Here is a 23952-nt window from a genome sequence, read left to right as displayed (position 1 = left end):
CATTTTCTCTCCTTCTCACTGGAGTCACTCCTGGCTTTCTCCCTCTTTTTTTAGGGGTATAGCCCCTGCTCCCCTTTGCTCCGGATTTCTAGCCCCCGACTTCCTCTTGGCTCTCCCCTTCCCCCCCCCCCCTGGATTTTTGGCATTTCTCCTCTGATTGGCTGCCGGCTCTGACCCCTCTTGCAGGATATAAGGGCTCTGGAGAGTGCCGGCGGCTACAGTCTTCCCAACAATGCCGGGCAGAGAGGGAGCCCCGGGAGACCCTGCCAGGAGCAGCCCCCCCAACCCACCCCGCTGCACCGGCTTCGGCATCCAAGAGATCCTGGGCTTGAACAAGGAGCCGCCCTGCAAGCCCCGGGCAGGACTGCAACCCCTGCCCCCGGGCACTGCGCTCCTCAGCCCCGCGGGGGTGGGCATGGGGCTCCTCCCGGGCTTCTACCGGCAGCCGGGCTTCCTGGAGGTGCTGACTGAGCCCCCCACCCTGCACCTGCAGCCCCTGGGTCGAGCCGACTGCAGCCAGACGGCCAGCTCAGGTAAGGCCAGTGGGTTCTGGGCTTAGGCTGACTGAGCTCCAGCTTTTAAGAAATCACTCACCGGTTCCCAATCTGGATTTGTAAATAAAGGAAGCCAACTGCGGCAGTAAAAGGGAAAGAAAATCGGGCGCAAACGAAGAATACGTTTGAATATGGCGTCTGAAAAGTCTGCTTAACCTATTTTAGTCGTTCGTTCAAATGTTGACTGTACTAGGTCTTCAAAAGCAGACTCTCTTTTCGGGGGGTGAAAAGGTTTTTTGGCTCGGGTAGGATGTGAAGTGAAACCTTCCCTGCACCCATTCCTCTCTTCCCAAATCTGCGAGGGTTTGTTCAAAATTGAGTAAGAAACAGGAGAATTGCTCCAAAATTAGATTTTTCCCCTCATCTTCCGATTTGGGGGATGTAAAGAAATCCCGATTTGTTTTATGTTTTTTTCCCCGATACAGATTTAGAAAATTCAGTATTTTTTTTTTTTGTTTTTTTCGTTAGAGTTTGAAAAGGTTCTTGTATTGGTTGTGGCTTTTATTTTAAAATCTGCAGTCAAATGTCCTAAATATATGAACAAAAAAATTATGACGCAAGACAACATTCTTGGAGACATTTTCTGAAAAATTAGCTTTATTTTATGGTTTAAAAAATTATAAGGAAGAGAACCAAATGCGAAAAACAACATGAAAACAACAAGAAAATTTATATCAAAAGCCAGACAATGCTGAAGCTACCATTTAATAGTAAGATTGTAACTAAAGGAATCTGGAAATAAACTAGAGGTGGCTACAAAGCAAAGATGAAATAAATATTCAGGGAAGAGAAAAACTGAGGATCTTACCTTGACCTTGGAGCAAAATAAATTATAAGCAGGAAAATGGCAAAATAGCAATTAAATATTGTTTGGGAAAATGCGATTCCTGGGGTTCTAGGGGGAGAATGAGGGGCTTAAATGTGAACTTGTGGAGGGGAATCTGTCCTCTTTTTCACCGTCCACCTCTTTCCCTTCTTCCAGACTCCGAGGATGTTTCTTCCATTGACCGAAAAATATCCAAATCTTTAAGTCAAAGCAAGAAACGAAAGAAGAGGCGACACAGGTAACGAACGGCTCTTTCCACCACCCTGAACCCTTTCATCTCGTTTCCAACCCGAATTATTCGTTCCATTTAAACCCAGATTCATCTCCCCTCCCGCCACCTGAACTGCTTCCGTCATCGTTTAAATATCATCAGTGGGGATTAATGAAACGAAAAGTCCTTGTAAATCTTCAAATCGTTGAAACTGGTGCCCTGAGCTGGGGCGGGAGTCTCCGATTTGATTTACTCTTTTCTCTTGCAGATCCGAGGTTTTCTTTGCAATTATAATATCTGCTGCATGGAATTGATTGCTGTTTAATTTTTTTTTATGGGGGGGGGGTGCTAAAATCCGGTGTTTAATCTCGTATATAATAAAAGTAAAAAGTCTTAGGAGTTTCTCTGGGCTGTTTCCGTCCAATTTCATTTTGCAACATTATCTTTTCTGAAAAAAAAATACGAATTTTATTTATAATTCCGCATCTTTTCTGAATATTGGTTTTTGGGGATTAGAAATGGAGGTTTTATAAATCGTCGCAGCTTTGAATTTGGGAGATCTGTGTTAGGTCTTTTCAATGTATTTGCACTCAGGTTTCGACAGGGTTAGAAAATTCAGTTGCGTTTTATGAAAACATTTCTTAAAATCCTCAAAATTAATAGTTTTGGAAAGAAGCTTTGATTATCTGAAAAGGGATGAAGACTTGTTCAAGGAACGTTAAAAATCAGGGGCTAACGAATATTCCTGTGACTGGCTTTTTCTAATCAATAAATGCGTTTGACGAATTTGCAAGTCGGGAAGGACATTTTTGGCTGAAATATACAGTGTTGCTTTTCAGAAATAATTTACTGTCCTGAGAAATGTCGTTTATCAAGCACTTAAATATTCCGAATGTGGTCGACTAATAATCCTGGCCAAAATGGAACAGCACCGCTTGGGTGATTTCTTGAATTGCTCCATCCAGTGATGTGAGTAACATTTTCACTGTTTGTTTGTTTTAATAAGTGACCTGACAGAGCAGAAAATTTCCCTATATTTTGTCTGGATTTGAGAGCTCGGCTCTGCTCAGGGAATTTTACCCCCTCCTGTATCCAAAAAAAATTATGTAATATCGTTGCCAAAATGGGGGTCTAGGTTTGGAAATACAGCGCAAAAAGGCTAAAAAAAACCAAAACAATAATTTTGCTAGTTCCAACTTTTGCTCTGTGGTGCCCTATTATGCACTGGGAATGTTTCTAAATTTGAAGCCCGTGAAAGGGAGGTAAAAACGAAACTTACCTCACCTTTAGCTGTGGTAAGAAGTTTCCCACCTGGGACTGGTTAGGTGCAAAGATTTTGCAAACTGGGCCTATTTCCCTTCCACTAGAGGGGATGATATGAGGGTGCTGGTCCCGAACCGCCTCTGCTTCTGGCTTTCAGGAACCCTGGCCCAGAACCTGAATTACATCTTAATCAAACAAGTGCTGATCAGACAATGCAAAGAGATCTCCTTTCAGAGCACCGGGCAGTAGATTTCATCACCTCAATTAGGGAACATTTGACCAGCTACAAGGCAAAATTAATTCAAAAATAAATTAGACAAGTATTTAGAGGAAGTGCTGGAGGAGGGGGGGGGGGTATAATTATGTCCTATGGATTAGTTGGGGGCTGATGTGGTCTAGTCAGAAACCAGGCTTCAAATCCTGCTTCTCCCATGCAATGTTCCTGGTTTTATGCAAGTCTCCCGATGCCTGGGCTGAAACTTTGAACTTATCCTTGTGGCTACAGCTGGAGCACTTCTGCACCCAGTTCAGCTGAGGTAGCCACACAGGCAGAGTCCACAGCCCACAGACAGAGAGTTCTGGTGTATGGCTCCTGCCTTTAGGAACCTTGGGGGGGAGGGGGGATCTCTGGTTTATGGAAAAGGGGACAGGAGGAACTATTAAGCGGTGTGAAAATGAGCAGCTTCCCAAAGTAGCATCAATTAAAGAGGTATAAAAAGCGTGACTAAATTATGCCACAGCCAACACCTGGACTCTTCCTGGCTAATCATGAGTAGATGACAGCAGAGGAAGACTTGTACGGTCCATCCAGTCTGCCCAACAAGATAAAGGCATGTTGTGTACAGCAACAGTTCCGTCTTTGACCCCAAATGATGACCAAAATAAATTTGCAGGAGGGAGGCAAAGAGCCACAAAAAACCCTCTGCAAACATAATGCATTCTTCAACTTGTGGTATCGAAGCAAATCGATAGTAATCATCTAAGCTTCTCCCTTTAAACCCAGTCTCCATCTCATCTTCTGCTGCTTTCCCTGCCCCCAACCTGCAGCTGATCTTTCTGTCCTTGTCTTCCCTTTAAAGGAGCATCTGATCTTACAGCTCAAGCTGCCCCACATCTGCACTTCAACCCCTTCTCCTTTGTATCCCCCCCCCCCCCCCCCCACAATTATAAAATACAGCACAAACAGAATGATTGTGTTTACTGTACACCACCTTGAGTGAATTCCTTCAAAGAGGCAGTAAATAAATCCTAATAAGCCAAGCACGTGACACTACAAATCCATGGTCAACATTCAGCGATTACATTACAAAACTAACAAGACAGCAAGATCTTTCCACTGAGAAGTCCTCTTTTTTTTTAAAACCTGCACAGAGTGGAATAAATAGGATTTTAGAAGTTGACAGATGATCTGGCAGCTTAATCCACAATCATGAGGACAACCGTGATCCTGTGCTCTGCAAATCTCAAGGGTCACCTGCTGGAAGGACTAGAAACGTGTGAAAACACATACGATGCATGTAAGTGTTGGGAACGGCCCCGTTCCGTCCAGGACCCTCCCATTTTTGCACCCCTTTTTTCCCTCATGCATAAATAGACGCAGACCCTGCACCTAAATTTATGTGCATAAGTTCCAATAAAATCTAATTTGTGCCAATAATTGCTCACTAAAAAGCCAATTGGCATAATTAGCTTGTTCAATGAAGTTGCGCACGCAAATTAGGGGGAAGGTCTCTTCTCTCTAGTTGTCAGAAAGCCTTAAAGACTGTAAGTAGCTGTTTTCTTTTGGAAAGCAATGAAGAGAAGCCAGGATGAATGAATCTTGCTCTAAAGGCAGTGAACAGCCCAGAATAATGCTCAAATCCCGATCATTAAAAAAAATGGATGAATTTTGCTGAATTAAAGAGGTGGTAAAAGCAGCCTCACAACATTGGAAATAGGAGTTTCAAAAGTCAAATCTCTGTGAAAGAACACTCAATGTGTCTAGCCAGGCATCGACCCAAACCGCCTAAGGGGTTTCACAACAAAGTCACAAAACTTCTGTTTTATGAGAATTGTAAATTAATGTGCTCTTCGTTGTCCATTTTTTAATAGCTGCAAACAGGAAGACAATTTCCCCAAGTGAGAAAAGCGGACATTATAATAATTTGTAATGATAGATTCTACCTAAGTGTGGAACAAGAAAGGGAAAGGAAATCAGCCAGTGGATGATAACACACTCGGCCCTATCTGTCAAAAAATTATCCCATCTAGGTCAGCGCCTTGAACCTGTCTCTATAGCAGTTAACCCATGCAATAACGTGACATTATCTAATGTGTGAAATCCCACACTGAGGTCAAGGAAGAACAATGACAAAATCATTAGAAGATGTAAAGGAGCTGAAAAAGTGTCATTTAAAGTCATGGATGCTCTTTCAATGCTATGACACTGCCTGAACCCAGACTGCCAGAGTGTAAAACACTCATTCCTGTAACTGGACAAAGACCATCTTCTCCAGCAATATTCAGAAGCTGAATGGACAGATTAACCAAGCAGATATTAAATATCTGTGTTTCCCTTTATCCTTGGAGTTTCAGTGGCACGATTTAAACTCCACACGCTGTTAAATAGCTATGATTTCCCTTTAACTCTGTGCAGTGGCCACTGGATGTAAAATTGACTTCAGAGAGGTTGATATTCAGCGTGGCCGAAATCAAGTATTACATCATACTTTATGCTATGAGTGTATTTTGTCAGGCAGACTGGATGGACCGTACAGGTCTTTATCTGCCGTCATCTCCTATATTACTATGCTCTCTCCACTGGGGGATTTACTTATTTATTTTCATTTATTATTTTAGGGGCTTTTTTCAGTAGTAGCTCAAGGCAAATTACATTCAGATATAGTAGGTATTTCCCTGTCCCTAGAGGGTTCACAATCTAATTTTGTACCTGAGGCAATGGAGGGTTGATTGACTTGCCCAAGGAGCAGCAGTGGGATTTGAACTGGGCTTCTCTGATTGTCAGCCTGGTGCTCTAATCACTAGTCTAAACAGGAAAAACTTAACCGCATGACCCCTGGAACACATCTGATCCTTTTGTCTGGCATCAGGTTATACATTGGCACTTCAGCCCTCATGATTTATGCAGTTAATTCCAAAGTTCACTGATAAAATCATTTTAAATATACGCCTCGTAGTTCTGAGAGATAAGAGAGATTTCTCCATGAACTGTGCTCTAACCAGAGCTGGGGGTGAGGGGTAACAGGGGGTTCCAAGCCTCTGCAAAGCTGAGGAAGGCACAGCCTGCTGCTGGACTTTATGATCCCTTCTCCAGCCCCTGTGCTCTACCCATTCTCCATCCAGAAAACAAAGTTTAGATTTTGACTCTTAATAATGATTTTTATTTAATAAAATTCAAACAAACCAACAGTTTAAAATACAATTATTTTGGGTTTAAAATGTATCCATGTGCTATTATATTTCTGTTCAGATCTGAAGATTGTGTCCCTGTGAGGGAGGGAGTGGGTGGAACAAGGCAGGGTTTCCTTAAGGATACTCCCTCACTGAGGTTGGAATGGAGCTACCTTATAGCAGGGAATAGGTAGGTTAGCCTGTCTGGTCAGGAGGGCGGGGCTCAAGCGGAGAGCAGATGTTAAAAGCCCTCTGGCAGAACAGCATGGGGAGGTCCAAGTGAGGATCCTCTTGTGTTTTCTGGCTTGGCTGCAATACCTCAGGGGAGTGGCCCTGGCTCAGAAGCTTGCAACTCGTATTATAACAAGCCTCAAGTCTATGCCCCCAGGGATTGTATGTGAGGTAACTGACGATTACCAAGGTAGGCCGGCCATTTATCCCTTCGCTGCTGGAGCTATGTCTGGGACATGCTGCTGAAACCGGGACTGTTCTTGATAAGACTTACCAAATCTGTGAGGAAACAGGGCTGATTATTTCCCTTGTGTACATAAAGTGCTTGATTTTTACATACAACCTGTGTCTGCCACATTTTGTGATGTCTTGTAGCCAGCTGCTAATCCTCACCACCACAACCCTGTAAGAACATAATAGCCATACTGGGTCAGACCAATGGTTTATCTAGCCCAGTATCCTGCTTCCAACCGTAGCCAATCCAGGTCACAAGTACCTATATAGTCTGTTGTTGAGATGGGCATGGGGAAAGCCATTGCTTGCCCTGGGATTGGTAACCATGAATATTGCTACTAATTGGGTTTCTGACAGGTACATGTGACCTGGATTGGCCATTGCTGGAAGCAGGATACTGGGCTAGATGGACCATTGGTCCAACCCAGTATGGCTATTCTTATGTTCATATGATACCCGGGCAGGGTCACTTTCCTTTCACCTGATATTTTCTTTTCTGCTTTCCAAATAAGTTCCGACAACCTTAAAACAGTCTCCACAGTATCCACAAAGCCAGGACTAAGGATCAGTTAATGTTGAATAAAGCCATTCTGGCCAGCACTAAATCTCAGTATAGCAAGGACCGATTATAAGAATGCCTTTGATAGCATCACTTCACAATGCTCGTATCATGCAAATGGACATCAACCAACAAACTTAACCTAAACCACATGATATTATAGTGTCACTGAGTGGCCAAGATTTTGTGTAAAGCCAATGTGGGCCATAAAAAGAGAGCAGAGGGGACAAAAGAGAAAACAGAGAGGGGAGCATGGGGGACATGTGGGGAAGAAAGAAGGTAGGGGTCGAGAGAAGGGTTTGGGGTATGATGAGAAGAGAAAGGAGGATCAGAGACAGGGGAGTGCAGGTTGAAGGGGTGGGACACAGAGCAAGGGATGAGAGTGAGGGAGGAACAGTTGGGACAGTATATAGAGGACAAAGAGAATTGAGAAGATGCTTGTAGAAGAGAAAGATGTGGTATATTGTTACTTTTGGGGGGCCCAGGGGTGTGATATTGGGGCTGCTGAACTACTTTTGTTGTGTTTGGGGGTAGAAGGCATTATAATGGGGCCAACAAACTCCTTTCAGTGGGTGGGAGAAGGTGGTGGTCATCTTGGGGTCACTGAGCCTCTCTTGATTTTGAGGGACAGGAGGCGTTATGCTGCGGACAACATCTACTGAATCCCCAGCAATGTCACCTTGCACCACTGCCCAGCACTTTCCTTCATCCACAGCTGCTGACCTTGGAGGGATGAAGTCAATGTCTTGGTGATGCCAACTGTTTCCACTTTACAGTGATGAACCTCACCATGCCCCAATGGCTATTCCAACGTTCTGAAATGCTTTTATCCTCCAATCTGTGTCTTTCAATAATTTTATCCAAAGTTTTTCGGCAGTTCGTGTTTGGCATAGTTAGAGCTTTGCATCAGGTTTACTTCATACCACAGTTTGATCCTTGACCCAGGAGTGTTTGAATGAGCTCAGCTATGGTGACTGAACACAGGTTGGCTTAATTTAGCTGCTTATGGGCCTTGTTAAGACAACTTTTGGAAACAGCTATTCTGAGTTTCCTATGACAGTTTTTGTCTTTATGTTCAACATGATGTGGGTGCTGAAATGAGTAAAACCATATCTCACCCTAAAAACTTTCCGCAATTTGGTACAATCCACTGTACTTACCCACGCTGGCTACTGCAACAGCATTTTCATTGGCTGTAAGGCCCAAATCCTGAAAAAACTCCAGACCACCCAGAACACGGCAGTCAGACTCATTTTTGGTAAATCACGATTTGAAAGCGCAACACCTCTTTGTGAAAAACTCCATTGGCCCCCTGTCAATGAACGACTAAACGTCAAAGTCCAATCACTGATTCACAAGATTATCTATGGAGAATCTCCAAGCTACATGACTGACCTACCAGCTAGAAATGGATCAAAATCCTCTCGAACATATCTCAATCTATACCTTCCCAACTGCAAAGGTCTCAAGTACAAAACATACTATGCATCCAACTTCTCCGTTATAGGCAGCCAACTCTGGAATGCCTTACCAAGACCCATTCGAACAGTTAGCGACCATCTACCCTTCCGGAAGTTGCTAAAAACTTACCTCTTCAAACAAGCCTACCCAAATGACCAGACTTAACCTATGAACCCACTCTACACCACTCCTACCCCTACATCCCCTGCCCATTTCACCTATCTCAACCTATTTCCTAACAACCACATCATACCTCTACTAGCTGTGTTCTTTCTGTGATACTATGTAATTCCGTACTATGTAAGCCGCACTGAGCCTGCTACCGAGCGGGAAAGAGCGGGGTATAATACAACAAATAAATAAAATTTATTACTTTTTGAATATTTCTAGGTTTGTTCTTTCACATTGAAAATGGTAGAGTATGTTATGTAGACCAATGAAATAAACTCCTACTTTAATGCAATTCAATATTTTTTTAATGGGCAGCAGATTGTGAAAATGGGAAAAAAAAACCCCAAAACCAAAGCAGTCTCTGCAGGAGAAGTGTACAAGGTTGTGAAAATGTTTACAAGGCACTCGCTGCAAGGAGAAGTGTACAAGGGTGTAGAAATGTTTACAAGATACTCAGGGAGAAGTGAACATGGGTGTGAAAATGATTATCAAGCACTGATTGCAGGGGAAAGTGTGCAAGGGGTTGAAAATGTTTACAAGGCACTCACTGCAGGGAGAGGTTTACAAGGCACTGGCTGCAGGGGGAAGTGAACATGCATGTCAAAATGTTTACAAGATACTCACTGTAGGGAGAAGTGGATGAGAGAGTGAAATGTTTACAAGATATAGCAGAGGGAAGTGGACAAGTGTGTGAAATCTTTACAAGATAATTGTTGCAAAGAGAAGTGTAAAAGGGTGTGAAAATGTTTACAAGACACTGGCTGCAGGGGGAAGTGGTCAGGGGTGTGAATGTTTACAAGATACTACAGACAGAAGTGAACATGGGTGTGAAAATGATTATCTGGCATTGGCTGCAGGGGAAAGTGCGCAAGGGGTTGAAAATGTTTACAAAACACTCACTGCAGGGAGACATACAAGGATGTGTAAATGTTTACAAGTCATTCACTGAGGGGAGATGTGTTCAAGGGTATGAAAATGTTTACAAGACACTGGCTGCAGGGGGGAAGTGGACAGGGGTGTAAAAATGTTTACAAGGCATTGGCTGCTGGGAGTTGTGGATAAGGATTTGGAAATGTTTACAAGATACCTGCTGCAAGGAGAAGTGTACAAGGGTGTAAAAATGTTTACAAAATGCTGCTGGGAGAAGTGTGCAAGGGTGTGAAAATGATTACAAGGCGCTCGCTGCTGGGAGAAGTGTGCAAGGGTGTAGAAATATTTACAAGGCGCTCGCTGCATGGAGAAGTCATGAATGTGAAAACGATCATCAGACACTGGCTACAGGGGAAGTGTGCAAGGGATTGAAAATGTTTACAAGGCACAAGGGTATAAAAACATTTACAAGATACTGCTGCAAGGAGAAGTGTACAAGGGTGTGAAAAGGTTTACAAGATACTCACTGCAGAGAGGTGGACATAGATGTGAAAATTATTATCAGACACTGGCTGCAGGGGGGGGAGTGCGCTAGGGTTTGAAAATGTTTACCAGGCATTCGCTGCAGGGAAACTTATACAAGGGGGTGAAAATATTTACAAGGTGCTTGCTGCTGGGAGGCGTGTTCTTTCATCTGGTTAATGGAAACCCACACAGGAAGGAATGATAATGGACCTGGTGCTCATGAATGGGAAAGATATTTTTTGATGTCATAATGGGGAATCATTTAGGATCCTGCAATCACCAGATGGTGGTGTTCAGTGTTGCATCACAGGTGGTGATAGTTCATTCACTGTCTAGGATTCTAGACTTCAAGAAAATTAATTTCACTAAAATGAGGGAGGCACTTCAAGAGTCATTATCTTTTTGGGAACATGTAGGGGAGTAGAAAAGCAGTGGAGACCAGTAAAAGGAGATATTGTACCAGGAAAAAATTGTTTTTCAGGAAAGTAAATAAAAAGTATGAGGAAAAGACTGGAAAAAGGTAACCCCCCTCCCCCACCACCACCGACTACCCAAGTACTCAGCCTGCAGCAATCAGAATTTGTTTCAAAACTTCAGTCACGGAGGGATTTTTATAGCTGGATAGTCGATGTGGGTATAACTTGCCTCTACTACTTACCTGGCTCAGGTGAGATTCTGACTTTCTTCAGTAAATTATCTCGGTACCACTTAGGACAGCCGGATAAATAGCAATGCCACCCAGGCTCCCTCCCCAGATTCCTTGGCACTACCTTGAGTGACAAGATGATCCATCTAGATTTTCAGTAGCAGAATCTGGATATGGACCCGGTGGGTGGCAACTGAATATTGAGCCCTTAGCATTTATAAATACAGGAGGAAGAAAAAAAGTCAGTATTTATAGATTACAGAAGAGGGTAAAAGTCGGTATTTACAGGAAGAGGATAAAATCAGTATTTATAGAATGTAGGAAGAGGGATAAGTCAGGATTTATAGGTTGCAGGAGAGGATAAAAGTATTTATAGATTGTAGGAAGAGGAAAGCAATGTGTAGTTAGGAGAACGAAGATGCTAATATGGTTAATGGGGGTGGGGGTTGGGGACAATATGTTTTTCGATATGAATGACATGAACCTTCAAAAGAATCATCATGAGACTCAAGAGTGGAAGGGGAGGAACACATGGAAGCTACCAAGGATAAAGCAGATTTGCTTAACAAATATTTTTGTTCAATGTTCAGAGAGGAAGGACTGGGAATAGGACCACAGAAAATGGACACATAAGAATGCAAGTGTGGTAGACCATGAACAATTTTCAGAGGACTGTATGAACGCGAGGAGGTAGCTAAACTAAAAGTCAACCAAGTGATGAAGCCAGTCAGGAAACATCCAAGGGTATAGAAAGACCTTCGAGAAGTTCTGGGGGCTACTTTTCAATGCTTTAGAGTCAGGAGTTGGTTCCAGGTGGATGTGGCTCCTCTTACAGAAGTGGAAGTAAGAAGGAGGTTGGGAACTGTCAACGTCTTAGTCTGAAATTGATGGTGAGAGGATTCATGGAAACACAGCTAAAAGAGAAGAGTGTACTTTCTGGAATCTGAGGTAGCATGGTTTTACCAGAGCTGGGCCATGCCGGGTCAATCTGATGCATTTCTTGTGGTGATCAAAGAGCTGAATCTGGTGAAACAGAGAAGATCATATGGCCTATCCAATCTGTCCATCCCCAACTACTAAGCTGTCGAATCCCTTTCTCTCACTCAGAGATCCTCTGTTCTTGATTTAGAAACCATATCTACTGGGAGGCTGTTTTTCTGTAAAGAAATTACTTCTTTCAACCCCTGTTTTCAGAACTTGCTTTTAATAGAAAGAAACCTGCTTCTTGTGCATGTATACCTTGGAAGGCATAGGGGGATATGAGTGATCTAAGGAAACTATGGAAAAGATGGGGGATGTGTGGAATGATCTTACGACAGAGGTGGTGGAGATAAGGACTGTGTCTGAATTCAAGAAAGTGTGGAACAAGCATACAGGATCTGTAAGTGAGAGGATGGGATAGTAGAGGTTAGCAATGGTATGGATGGGCAGACTGGATAGACCACATGGTCTTTATCTGCTACCATTTTATCAGTTTCATTGTTTAATCGTTTGATGTGCTGCTCATTTGTGGAGAATAGTTTCTAAGACAGGGTCCTAGAACATCCCATCTGTAGCCCACATCAAGGAAGAGGTCAGTGCTGTTGCTCTGTTAATTTATAAGTTCTGTAATATCAATGACTTTTCATACCCCCCAGGACCATCTTCACCTCTTACCAACTGGAAGAGCTGGAGAAAGCATTCAATGAGGCCCATTACCCAGATGTTTATGCCAGGGAAATGCTGGCCATGAAGACGGAGTTGCCTGAGGACAGGATACAGGTAATGTGCAGCATTTCATTATAGCATATGGATATTGTCACTCTTGTTTTATATGGAAACTGAAACGTTGGCTATGTTCTGAACTTGTAAGGCTTGTGATGTAATGTACGTCTTAAAACAGAGCAGACAACTCAATTGATTGGCTGCTTCCTTTTGCATACTAGTCCCACAGTGACGTAGCTGGTGGGGATCCACAAGCCTCGCCAAAGGTACCCAGAACTGGAATCATCAACAGGTCCCAACACCAGCAATCACGCGTGTTCAATTTCTGCTCATGTGCCAAAAATGGAGCATGAGTGGGTTCTGGCATCAGTAGCTCAGGCATCTCCCGCCGACTGCCGAGCTGGGCAGCAGAGTTCTGGCACCTTGGGAAGGTCTTCAGCTGCTGCAGATTGTAATTACATATATTTTAAAGTTGTATATGGGGAGGGGTGTCGGGGGCAAGCAGAACATTTCATGCCCACCAAAAATCTTCCATCTAGCTATGCTATTAGTTCCACTCTATCTAAAAGGGTGAGGTTTGCTTCTTTCACTGGCCTCATGTCCACATATGTGGTAGATGGCACATGCTATGTGCTTTCTGCCATCCATCACTGAGCAGCAAAAGCGTCAGGGAGCCCAGGCCTGGCAGCCCACAAAGATGCAGCATTGAGCAGTGAGGCTAGCAGGGATAGTAGGCTTCGATGATAAAAAGGGATAACCTGGTGGTAGAACTGAATGGCATAAGAGTCAATCATGAGTGGTGGAGGAGTAGCCTAATGGATAGGTCAGTAGACTGAGATCCTAGGGAACTGGGTTTGATTCCCACTACAGCTCCTTGTGGCCCTGGGCACTTAACCTTCCATTGCCCCAGGTACAAAAACTTTGATTGCGAGCCCACTAGGGACAGAGAAAGTACCGGCATGTGTCTAGTAGCGCTACAGAAATGAATAGTAGTAGTAATAAGTGATGCTGAATGACGTGACAGGTAACAAGACCAGCCCCCCTCCTTGCTTGAAGCACATAAGGCATGTGCTGTAGGAAAGAGATGCAATGCTAGTGAATGACACAGCCGTTGGGGTGATTAGGCCAGTAAGGTATGATGGGAGCCCAGGCCATGACTAGGTATGGTGGAAGTGTGCCTGCGAAAGAGGTGGGGCGGGGAGCCAAGGAGAGAAGTAACACCGAGGGACAGAGAAGACTAGGAGTGGGGAGAGAAACAACATGGGAGGGCACAAGGTTGCAGGAGGGACCCTTCCAGTCTCCATGTACCCACATTTCACATCTCCTATAATATAGACAACTACACTATGGCTCAATCTATCAAAAGAGATTTAATGACCTGTTTAGTCTGTGGATCCATCCATATGTGGAAAACTGAGAATTGTGAAAATAAAAAAAGAAGAAGTTTCTAAACTAAGTACTTGAAGTTTGAAAAAATACGTTTTTTGACAAAAGATCAATTATAAGGAAAAAATAAAAAAAAGTAATAAAATGTTGGATCAGTGACGAATACTTGCCCACTCTAAGCAATGATTGGCTTGAGAAATTGAGCTGTAATGGTGGTGTCATGTGCATCTGATAGCTCAGTACTGCTACTAGACATAAGTGTATTTTGTGAGATGAATTTGTAACTGGTCTTGAGCTGGGCATTTTCACTTGAAGATATAGGAGCCCCCTCTATTGAGAGAAGCTACTGATTACTGTTACTTTTGAGAATGTATGATACTTGGGTCCCAATTAATCTGCTTATAGAGATCCACAGTTCATACTCGCATATATTATACAACCACTTAAATACCCATAGGAGATTCTCTGGTGACCTCAGCGGTGCTCATTGCTAATACATATAGATAGCAATGTGTCCATCCCTCACCCGATTAACATGTATCAATTTATATTTATAGCTGATTTTTATAACACATATATATATAACTCAATGATAAGTACTCATCTTTTTATATGTCAGACTGAGGGGTTTAAGCGTCCGACACGCATGTTTTGCCCATAGACGAGCTGTCTCAAGGACAATCCCCCTAAGCCGTCGTTGGCGCCAGCTTTGCTGTAACTTTCTGGGACAACCCCTTGCAAAGGACTGTGTTCTTCAATGCAAGGCCCAGGGTCCAGTGGTGGCCCCGGAGACCTCTGGGGAAGCACCTATTGTCATCTTGTTTTGGGTTTTTGGTTCTTTTCTGCTACTCTGCCTCTTTACCCAAAATCGGGACAGAAAGGGGAAAGTGCCACACGATTGAAGCCCAAAGTATTTCTCAATAGACAGAAGAGAATGCATTTGAAAATGCTCACAGTCTTGGAGATACCTACCAACGAAATTGAAGGTGGGCTGGTGGAGATAATGTCAATGACACACTGGTCAGCGGTGTTGGTCCCGTGTGAGAAGATATTTGGCAGCTCTCCTTCAGCTTATTAGAATCCAAAGTGGCCCCAGCTTAAAAATTAAAGACCACTGCTCTAGGGTATACATATTGAGTTCCACGAGTCTCTTCTCATTCGTCTTTTGGTCCAAATCTCATTTCGTTTTTATCACTTTTTCTTTGAACTAATTAGTTTTTACATCCTTAGCGAGATATGTTCTTCAAAGCTGAATACAATAGTCCAAGTGGGGCCTTGCCAAAATCTCGTACAGGGGCATTAACACTTCCTTTTTCTGCTGGTTATACCTCTCATCCTTCTGGCCATGGCTACTGCCTTGTCACACTGTTTCGTTGCCTTGAAATCCTCAGACGCTATCACCCCAAGGTTTCTCTCCTGGATTGTGCTTATCAGTCTATTATCTCCACTCTGGTCCATCTCCTTTCGATTTCTGCATCTCAAGTGCATCACTTTACAATTCTTCACATTCAATTTCAACTTGCAGTCCTTAGACCACTGTTCTAATTTTTGTAGATCTCTTCTCAGGATATCCACCCTGTTTGTAACCTTTGTATCATCTACAAAAAGGTAAACCTTTCCTTCTACCCCTTTGGCAATGTCGCTCACAAATATACTAAATAGAGCCGGTACCAGTACTGATCCCTGAGGCCCTTAACCTCTCGCCTTCCTTCCTCCGAACAGGTTCCATTTACCACCACCCTCTATCATCCGTGGTTGCCACTGGAAGCCACAAGCTGGGTCAGGTGCTTTCCAATGCTGCTCTCCACCTTCCCCAGCTGCCACTATTGTCATCACTAAAAGAAAAAGTGGTGAATGAGGTAAAGCCCCTTAACTACAAGGCTGGGGACGGGGGAACGACAATGACGACACAGTGCCATCTTCATTACTGTCAGCCCCATCTCTATTGCATACAGAGGGGTTACAGCACGCTTATTCATTCTCTCTCTGGCTTGGGAGGAAACAGACCCCTCTCTTGGGGTATCATGTGTGTGTTGGTAGGAAGGGTGGAGACAGACTTTCTCTTGATTATGGGGGGGGGGGGGGGGAGGTCCTTTTGTGTTGGTAGGAAGGGTGGAGACAGACTTTCTCTTGATTATGGAGGGGTGTATCTCCTAGTTGTGTGAGGTGGTAATCTCTTCTGGTTATGTGTGAGTGGGGGGTGGGGAGGTCCTTGTTTTATTGCAATCAGAGGATCTGGGCTCCTGTTATAAAGGGGGAGGGTTGGTGCTCAGTTCTTAAGTTCTATATTTGTCTGAGGGGGAGGGGGAGATGTCCAATGGTCTGTTTACTTGGTCTCTGTTTCTCATCTCTGACTAGTGAGAGGGTTGTCACCTGTTCTGTGAGGGACAAAAGTGTTTTCACCCTTGTCTACATATGTGGATGTGGGAGATTTCTGATTCCTAGCTATGTGAGCAAAGATTTGTCCTGGGTGGGGGGAGGGGCATATGTTTTCCACCCTGGTTGTGTAGGGTACAGTGTGTACAGTCAATATCTAATTACATCTGATGGGGTGGTGGCCATTTATGTATGAGGAACTTAATACTCCAGTTATTGGGGAGGGGGGGGGCTAATTCTCTTTATTATGTGTGCGTATATGTAGGTGGAAGTGTCTCGGGTTAAGAGGGTCGGTCTTCTGGCTATTTTGAATGTATTTGTATGGAAGAATTCTCTGGATTGGGGGGGGGGGGGGTTTGGTCTCCTGGTTACCGTATGTTTAGAGGAATCTCCTTGTTTTCCATAGACCTAAGTAGGGCTCTGCCCCCTTGAAAGGTTTCTACAGATCTGTAAAGACGGATGTAGGGATGAGAGAAATGTATTCGTGTGTGTAGAGGGGGGGGGTCTCCTTGGTTTGGAGGGAGCACTGTGTGTGTGTGTGTCTCCCGACTCTGGGGGGTGGGGGCTCAGTCCCTCCCCTGTATATTCTGATCGTGTAGGTTCTTTCCGGACAGCAATGGGTTAAGCCGAACAGGTGTCAGATGCGCAGAGCAAGAATCCAATTCGGAGCAGCCGAAAGAGATAAATGAGTCCACAGCGAGCAAAGCGCCAGAAGGGAAGCGATTGGATTTTAATGTGTTAACGACCTAATCAAGATTGCAGTGACCCGAGGCTGCAATCGGGGGCGGTAATTAGGACGGCCGACCCTAATTTCCCGAGACAGTTCAGCGCCGGAGCCCCATCGATTCCGGGACAAATTAACTTCGTTTTCAATCAGCCGCGGCTGCCCCTGGGGCCGGTTCACGGCACAGATGAGCTCATTTCAGATGTGAAGAATGAGGAAGGAGAGAGACGGCAGCTCTCCCCGTTCGGGTGCCTCGATTCCATCGCTAATGCACCACAAGTGTCCTCATGCCAACACACTCGTCTGCCCCAACCCACTGCACCACAGCAAAACCCAGCAGTCGTCACCTCCATGCAACGAAATACCCAACTGTTCTGGCAATACACACACCTGCTCCAAAATACCCCAGTGTCCTCTCCCCATCCCACTGCACCAAGACACTCATCTGCTCCCAAGGGTCTTCCAGCCAGAGCATCCAACTAACCTCAAACACCCTACTGGCCTAACTCTAAACATTCAGCTGCTCACATCTGCTCCTGGCTTCAATACACCAACATACTCACCTACCCACCCACCCCCCTCCCAGTCCACTAACACACCAACATTTACCTACCCAACACAAACACACCAACACATTTACCACCCCCAACCCAAGGCTCCAAAAAAAAAAACAACTATCACCATGTTTACAACTTACCCTGCCCAATGAACTTTCTCACCAACATAACAAGACGTCAATGTGCACCATACACCACACCTACCTGCTCTCACTCCAATGCACCGACACAATGACCTGCCCCTAAATCAGTGCACATGACACTCCCCCCCCCCTCCATGCACCAGCACAACCACCTCATCACTTCCCAATGACCAACGCCCTACATCAATACAGCAATGCATAACATATCTTTTCTGCTCTAACCCCAATGCACCAAGCCACTCAACTACCCTCTCCTTATTGCAACAACATTCCATCTAACCCTTCCCTTTAATGCAGCAATGGATAACGCATCCTAACTGCCCCCACCTCAATGCTCCAGCACAACACACCTGCCTACCTGACCTCAATGCCACAAATCACCACCCTTCTCTCTTCCAAATCTACCATCATACCCTCCAAACATTCCCCAATGCATCACCACACCTTCAACCTGTATGCACAATAAGCCTTAACAACACATCCACTTGCTCCACCCCACTACAACAAACATACCAAATAGCCCTCACCAAATACACCAACCCATCTATCAATGCTCCAATGCACCAGCATATTCAATTATCTTCACCTCATTGCACCAACACCCCAGCTTGCTTCCTCATTATACTAACATGCTCACCTACCCTCAACCCAATGCACCTACACACCCATACCATTGCACTAACACACGTGCCCCCACCCAATATGGCAACACAACTACCTCAATGCACCCACACACCCACCTACCCCATCCCAATGCAACCACACATGAATATACCCACCTCAATTAACCTATACTCCAATTTGACCCTTTCCAAATCACACCCACCAGCCTCTTTCCAGTGCATTAACATACCTACAACCTCACTGCACAACAAACTGTGAAACCAAAACACCAGTGCAGCAACACAAACTACCCCAATGCACCAATATACCAACACACCCAACTGGCTTAACCCAGTGCATCAAACACATCCACGGTTCCTCAACCCAATACACCAACACATTCACCTATTCTTGTTCCAATGCACCAACCCCTCTACATTCTCCCTCCACAATGCATCTACACACCCAACTGCCCCATCCTAAGCCACCAGTACATCCACCCCAATATATCGCACACCAACACACTCACCTCCCACTATCCCAAATGCACCAATACACCCTAGTGCCCCAGCACAATGCACAAACAAACCAATACACCCTCCTGCCTTCAGCAGACATAACACACCTATCCCAATGCACCAACACACAGGCAACACCTACCTATCCTATCTGCTCTCTCTGATACATCAATGCGCCAACACACATTCTCCCCAATGTCCCAGTACACGAAGACACTTACCTGATCTACCCTGGTGCACCAACACATCCTTCAAAACGCTCATCCGCCTCATGTTCAATGGACCATCACGCCTTCCTATGCCTCCCCCAATACATAACCAAACCCACCTGCCCCACTCACCTCTCCAATGCACAGAACACCAAGACATCTACCTGACTCCTTTTCAAAACCCATACGCCTACTTTGCCTACCCAAGCAATTGTAAGGGACACAGGTAACCTAATAGTTGAAGAGCACCAAAACTAATATTCTAAGAAAATATTGTAACAAGCTGGGGGGAGGGGGAGGGGGGGGAGAAAAACATCAAAACAAATGTGCAACAAGGCACAGGGTATCTTATACACCAACACATCTACCTGCCCTCTACTTAATACACAAACATACCCACCCATTCCCACCACATGCAAACAATACACTTTGACTTATCCCATCATCAATGCACCACTCATAGGCGCCGACTCCGTGGGTGCTGTGGGTGCTCGAGCACCCCCAATATTTCATCCACCGGAAGTTTGTTTCCTCCCCCCCCCCCCCCTCTGAGTTCAGGGTCGTCCTCCTCCCCCCCCCCCCCCCAAGTTCCAGGGGTGTCGTCCCTCCCTTTGAGGTCCAGGCCCCCTCCCTCCGAATTTTAAAAGTCATCTTGACTTACCTCATCAGGGTTACGGCGGCCGGCAGCAGCAGTAAAAAGCATGCAGGCTCGGCGCTTACTTCAGTTTTCCCTTCTCTCTCTCTCTCAGCTCTGGTCCCGTCCTCATTTCCTGTTTCCGCAAGAGTGGGACCAGAGCTGAGAGAGAGAGAAGGGAAAACTGAACTAAGGGCCGAGCCAGCACACTTTTTACCGCTGCTGCCGGCCGCAGTAACTCCGATGAGGTAAGTCAAGATGACTTTTAAAATTGAGGGGACTTGGACCTCGAAGGGAGGGAGGGACCCTGTGGAACTCGGAGGGGGGGGGGGCCCTGTGGAATGGGGGAGGGAGGGGGGACCTTGAGAAACTCGATGGGAGACCCTGGAACTGGGAGGGACCCTGTGGAACTCAGGGGGACCCTGTGGAATGGAGGGAGGGGCCCCTGGAACTGGGAGGGAGGGGAGGGCAGGGGGCCCCTGGAACTCGGAGGTGAGGGGAGGGAGGAGACCCTGTGGAACTCGGAGGGGGGACCCTGGAACTAGGAGGGGAGGGAGGCCTGGAACTCGAAGGGAAGGAGGGGGGCCTGGAACTGGGAGGGAGGGGAGGGCAGGGGGCCCCTGGAACTCGGAGGTGAGGGGAGGGAGGAGACCCTGTGGAACTCGGAGGGGGGACCCTGGAACTGGGAGGGAAAGGAGGGGAGGGAGGCCTGGACCTCGAAGGGAAGGAGGGGGGCCTGGAACTGGGAGGGACTGGAACTGGGAGGGAGGTGGGCCTGGAACTCGGGGGATGGCGGGGGAGAAGGGGGAGGGGAGAGGGATGGGGAGGGGGGAATGCACCACCTGTAACAAAAAAAAAAATTCAGCACCCCCAATCATTTTGAAAAGTTGGCTCCTATGGCAACACTACACCCACCTGTTCTTTTCTTTCAATACTGCAAACCACAACACACACCTGTCCCACTCTGATCTATCACACTTAGCTGGCTCTTCCTTAGTCCACCAACACACTCATCTGTCACCCCCCCCCCCCCCAGAGCATCAGCAAACCTGCTTGCCCATGCCCATCAATGTACCAGCACACAAGTACATCAACCCCACCCCCCCTTGATACAGACACATCCTCTTATCTCTGTCCAATCCATCACCACTCCTACCAGCCACCTACACATCCCTGACACTTCCCTAATGTACATATACCCACATGAATCCAACCCAATGTCCTCACAGACAACACACCCACCTATCCATTACTCAATGTACCCACACACCAATACTACCCTCAGCTTTCTCCTCAGTGCATCAACATAGCTTCATGAAACCTCCCCAATACACCAACACACCCATCCAATACTTTTCCAATACACTTACACATCAGTATACCAACATATACCCACAAGCCCTCTCCCCAGTGCATCAATACATCCACCTGACCCCTCTCTAATGTATCATCACACCCCCCTGCTTTCTAATGCTTTCTATCTACCCCAAATCCAATGCAATAATAAAACCACCTACCCCCCCCCCCCCCCACCTGAAATGTACCAACACAGTTACCTGCCAGGAAGGTGTGAATTTATGGCTTTTTGTTCTTGAAAAATGTGGACACCTTGCTGTCTGGAAGGGAGCTTTGAAAGCTGGCATCTGTGCCAATAATCCTTCCAGAGGCCCAGAACATCATTGACCTTCCTAGTGGTTATGGTGCATGACCTAAGGGATACACCCCTTGGGAGCCACACAGACACCACAAAGTACTGTAGGAATCTGGTGTGGTGCACAGCATCTGTTTTGGTAATTACAGCCGGGAACTCCGCAGTGTCACCGTAAATCACTCCTTTATAACTGTGAGGAAAAGGAAGGTCGAAGTTCACAATGTTCAAACTTCTTTTGCTCAGATTCTGGGGCTTATGGACAGGCATGTCATTACAGTACCTAGAAGACTAGAACATTCTGCTGTGTCCTCCCCAGAAACAGGACCCTGCTGAAGTCAGGAGGAAATGCTACTTCACTACACCCTTTGACCTCCAAGTTTGGATCTATTGGGCCCCATCAACTGGAAAATCTATGAATACTTTGCTAAAGGGGCCTTCTGACAAAGTTTATGTTATGTTCAAATATTTGAAAGGTATTAATCCGCAAACAAACCTTTTCCAGAGATGCGAAGGCGGTAGAACGAGAGGACATGAAATGAGATTGAAGGGGGGCAGACTCAAGAAAAATGTCAGGAAGTATTTTTTTCATGGAGAGAGTAGTGGATGCTTGGAATGCCCTCCTGCGGGAGGTGGTGGAGATGAAAATGGTAACGGAATTCAAAAATGCGTGGGATAAGCATAAAGGAATCCTGTGCAGAAGGAATGGATCCTCAGGAGCTTAGTCAAGATCGGGAGGCGGGGCTGGTGGTTGGGAGGCGGGGATAGTGCTGGGCAGACTTATACGGTCTGTGCCAGAGCCGGTGGTGTAAGGCGGGGCTGGTGGTTGGGAGGCGGGGATAGTGCTGGGCAGACTTATATGGTCTGTGCCAGAGCCAGTGGTTGGGAGGCGGGGCTGGTGGTTGGGAGGCAGGGATAGTGCTGGACAGACTTATTACGTCTGTGCCCTGAAGAGCACAGGTACAAATCAAAGTAGGGTATACACAAAAAGTAGCACATATGAGTTGTCTTGTTGGGCAGACTGGATGGACCGTGCAGGTCTTTTTCTGCCGTCATCTACTATGTTACTATGTTATATCATATTTTATAGCCTGCCTTCACCGATGTAGTTCAGGGTGGGTTACAATAAAAGAAACCAGAACCAAAGTGTCTGGGAATTACAACCACCAAATAAAATTGCCAGAAAAAGCATCAAAACATATTCCGTATATACACATAAATCAAATTAAAGGAAACATAACACCTGTTGTGTGAAAAAAGGAAGGTTTCAAATTTTTCCTAAACAATAAATAATGTAGGCAGCATCGCCTTGTCTCCAAATTTCTGCCAAGCTCTTGCCCTGCCTCCAGACTTTGCATTGTCTTGGACCTGACCAGTCTTGCCTTGCCTTGGACTCTTGTTCCTGCTTTGTCTTGCCTAGACCTTGCTTTTCTTCTTGCTTTGCTTTGCCTTCTGCGTCTAGTCCTAGTCTTGTCTGTCTTCCTCGTTTGTCTTGTCCAGTCCCGTCTAGATCCAGCTCTTGCTTTGCTCTCATCTTGCCTGTCTGGACCCAGTTTTAGCCCAGTTCTATGTCTTGCTTTGTCTTGTCTGGGTTCCAGTTCTAGCTGCTTTGCCTTTTCCTTGCCTCATCTGGATTCGGTTCCTGTCTTGCCTAGCCTAGTCTTGTCTAGTTCTAGCCTTATCTAGTCCTGCCTAGCCTTGTCTAGTCTAGTTCTAGCCTTGCCTTGCCCAGTCCTGCCTTGGTTCTTGCCAGGGATCATCTTGCCTTGTGCCAGCCCAGGGGACTTGTCTATTGCAATCAGGGTCCGGCTGTGGCCCAAGGGCTCACCATCCTGTGTTCATGAAATTGTGAAGGCTATGAGCTTGACGAATTGCCTGGCATTGGTGTTCCTGCATTGACCTTGTTTACTGTTTAGTCCTGCTTCAGCGTCTTGTCTCCAGTTTGGTTTGCCTCAGCTTTGTCTAGTTCTGCCCAGGACTTAGCCATCTGCATAACTGGTGTTCCATCAAGCAGAAAAGTGTTCTCCTTGTTGGGAAAAACAAGGATGCCTCAGATCTCATGTTGGGAAGGAGGCTTCTTTAGAGTAGCTTGCTTGCGTTCAACCTTGGCTGATTATATTGCCAAGGTTCCTGGGAACAGATGTCTTCAACCTTGTGTTTCTTTTACTGTGCCTGAAGAACCAGACCTTAGGGATGTGGTCTAGGACACTGTTGATTCCAAATGGGCCTGCGGTTTCAAAGACTTCATGAAAGTCTGTTAGTCCTACTCCTGTGTTCCTGAGTAGGTTCTTCAGTTTTCCATGAGACTCTGTCCCGGACCGAGGGGAGGAGGTACTGTCACAGATCTGCTGTGACTCTTTGTTGGGTCCTGCAGTGTTCATCTTGGCGGGCCTCCAGCATCTTGCGGGGATTGAGTGGCTTTGGGGTGTTTCCAGGTGCATTGGGACACTGCCAGGCTGCCTTTCCAATCTCCTATGCAAGAGTGCCTAAGCACACGTGGGCGCCAAAA

General features: G+C 45.7%; 1 protein-coding gene across 1 annotated transcript in view; it reads left to right on the top strand.

Moving 5' to 3' along the window:
• Window positions 1–232: 232 nt before the first annotated feature.
• VSX2 (visual system homeobox 2) overlaps window positions 233–23952 on the top strand; it is a 69701-nt gene continuing 45981 nt past the window's right edge. Inside the window, exons 1-3 of the mRNA XM_030213734.1 lie at window positions 233–533; window positions 1537–1618; window positions 12579–12702. Of these exons, the coding sequence (XP_030069594.1) occupies window positions 233–533; window positions 1537–1618; window positions 12579–12702 (507 nt within the window). The remainder of the gene's footprint in view (window positions 534–1536; window positions 1619–12578; window positions 12703–23952) is intronic.

The sequence above is a fragment of the Microcaecilia unicolor genome, chromosome 9 (assembly GCF_901765095.1).
Source record: "Microcaecilia unicolor chromosome 9, aMicUni1.1, whole genome shotgun sequence".
Classification (NCBI taxonomy): domain Eukaryota; kingdom Metazoa; phylum Chordata; class Amphibia; order Gymnophiona; family Siphonopidae; genus Microcaecilia; species Microcaecilia unicolor.
The sequence above is the reverse complement of the archived record's forward strand: the minus strand, read 5'-3'. Positions and strand labels throughout refer to the sequence as shown.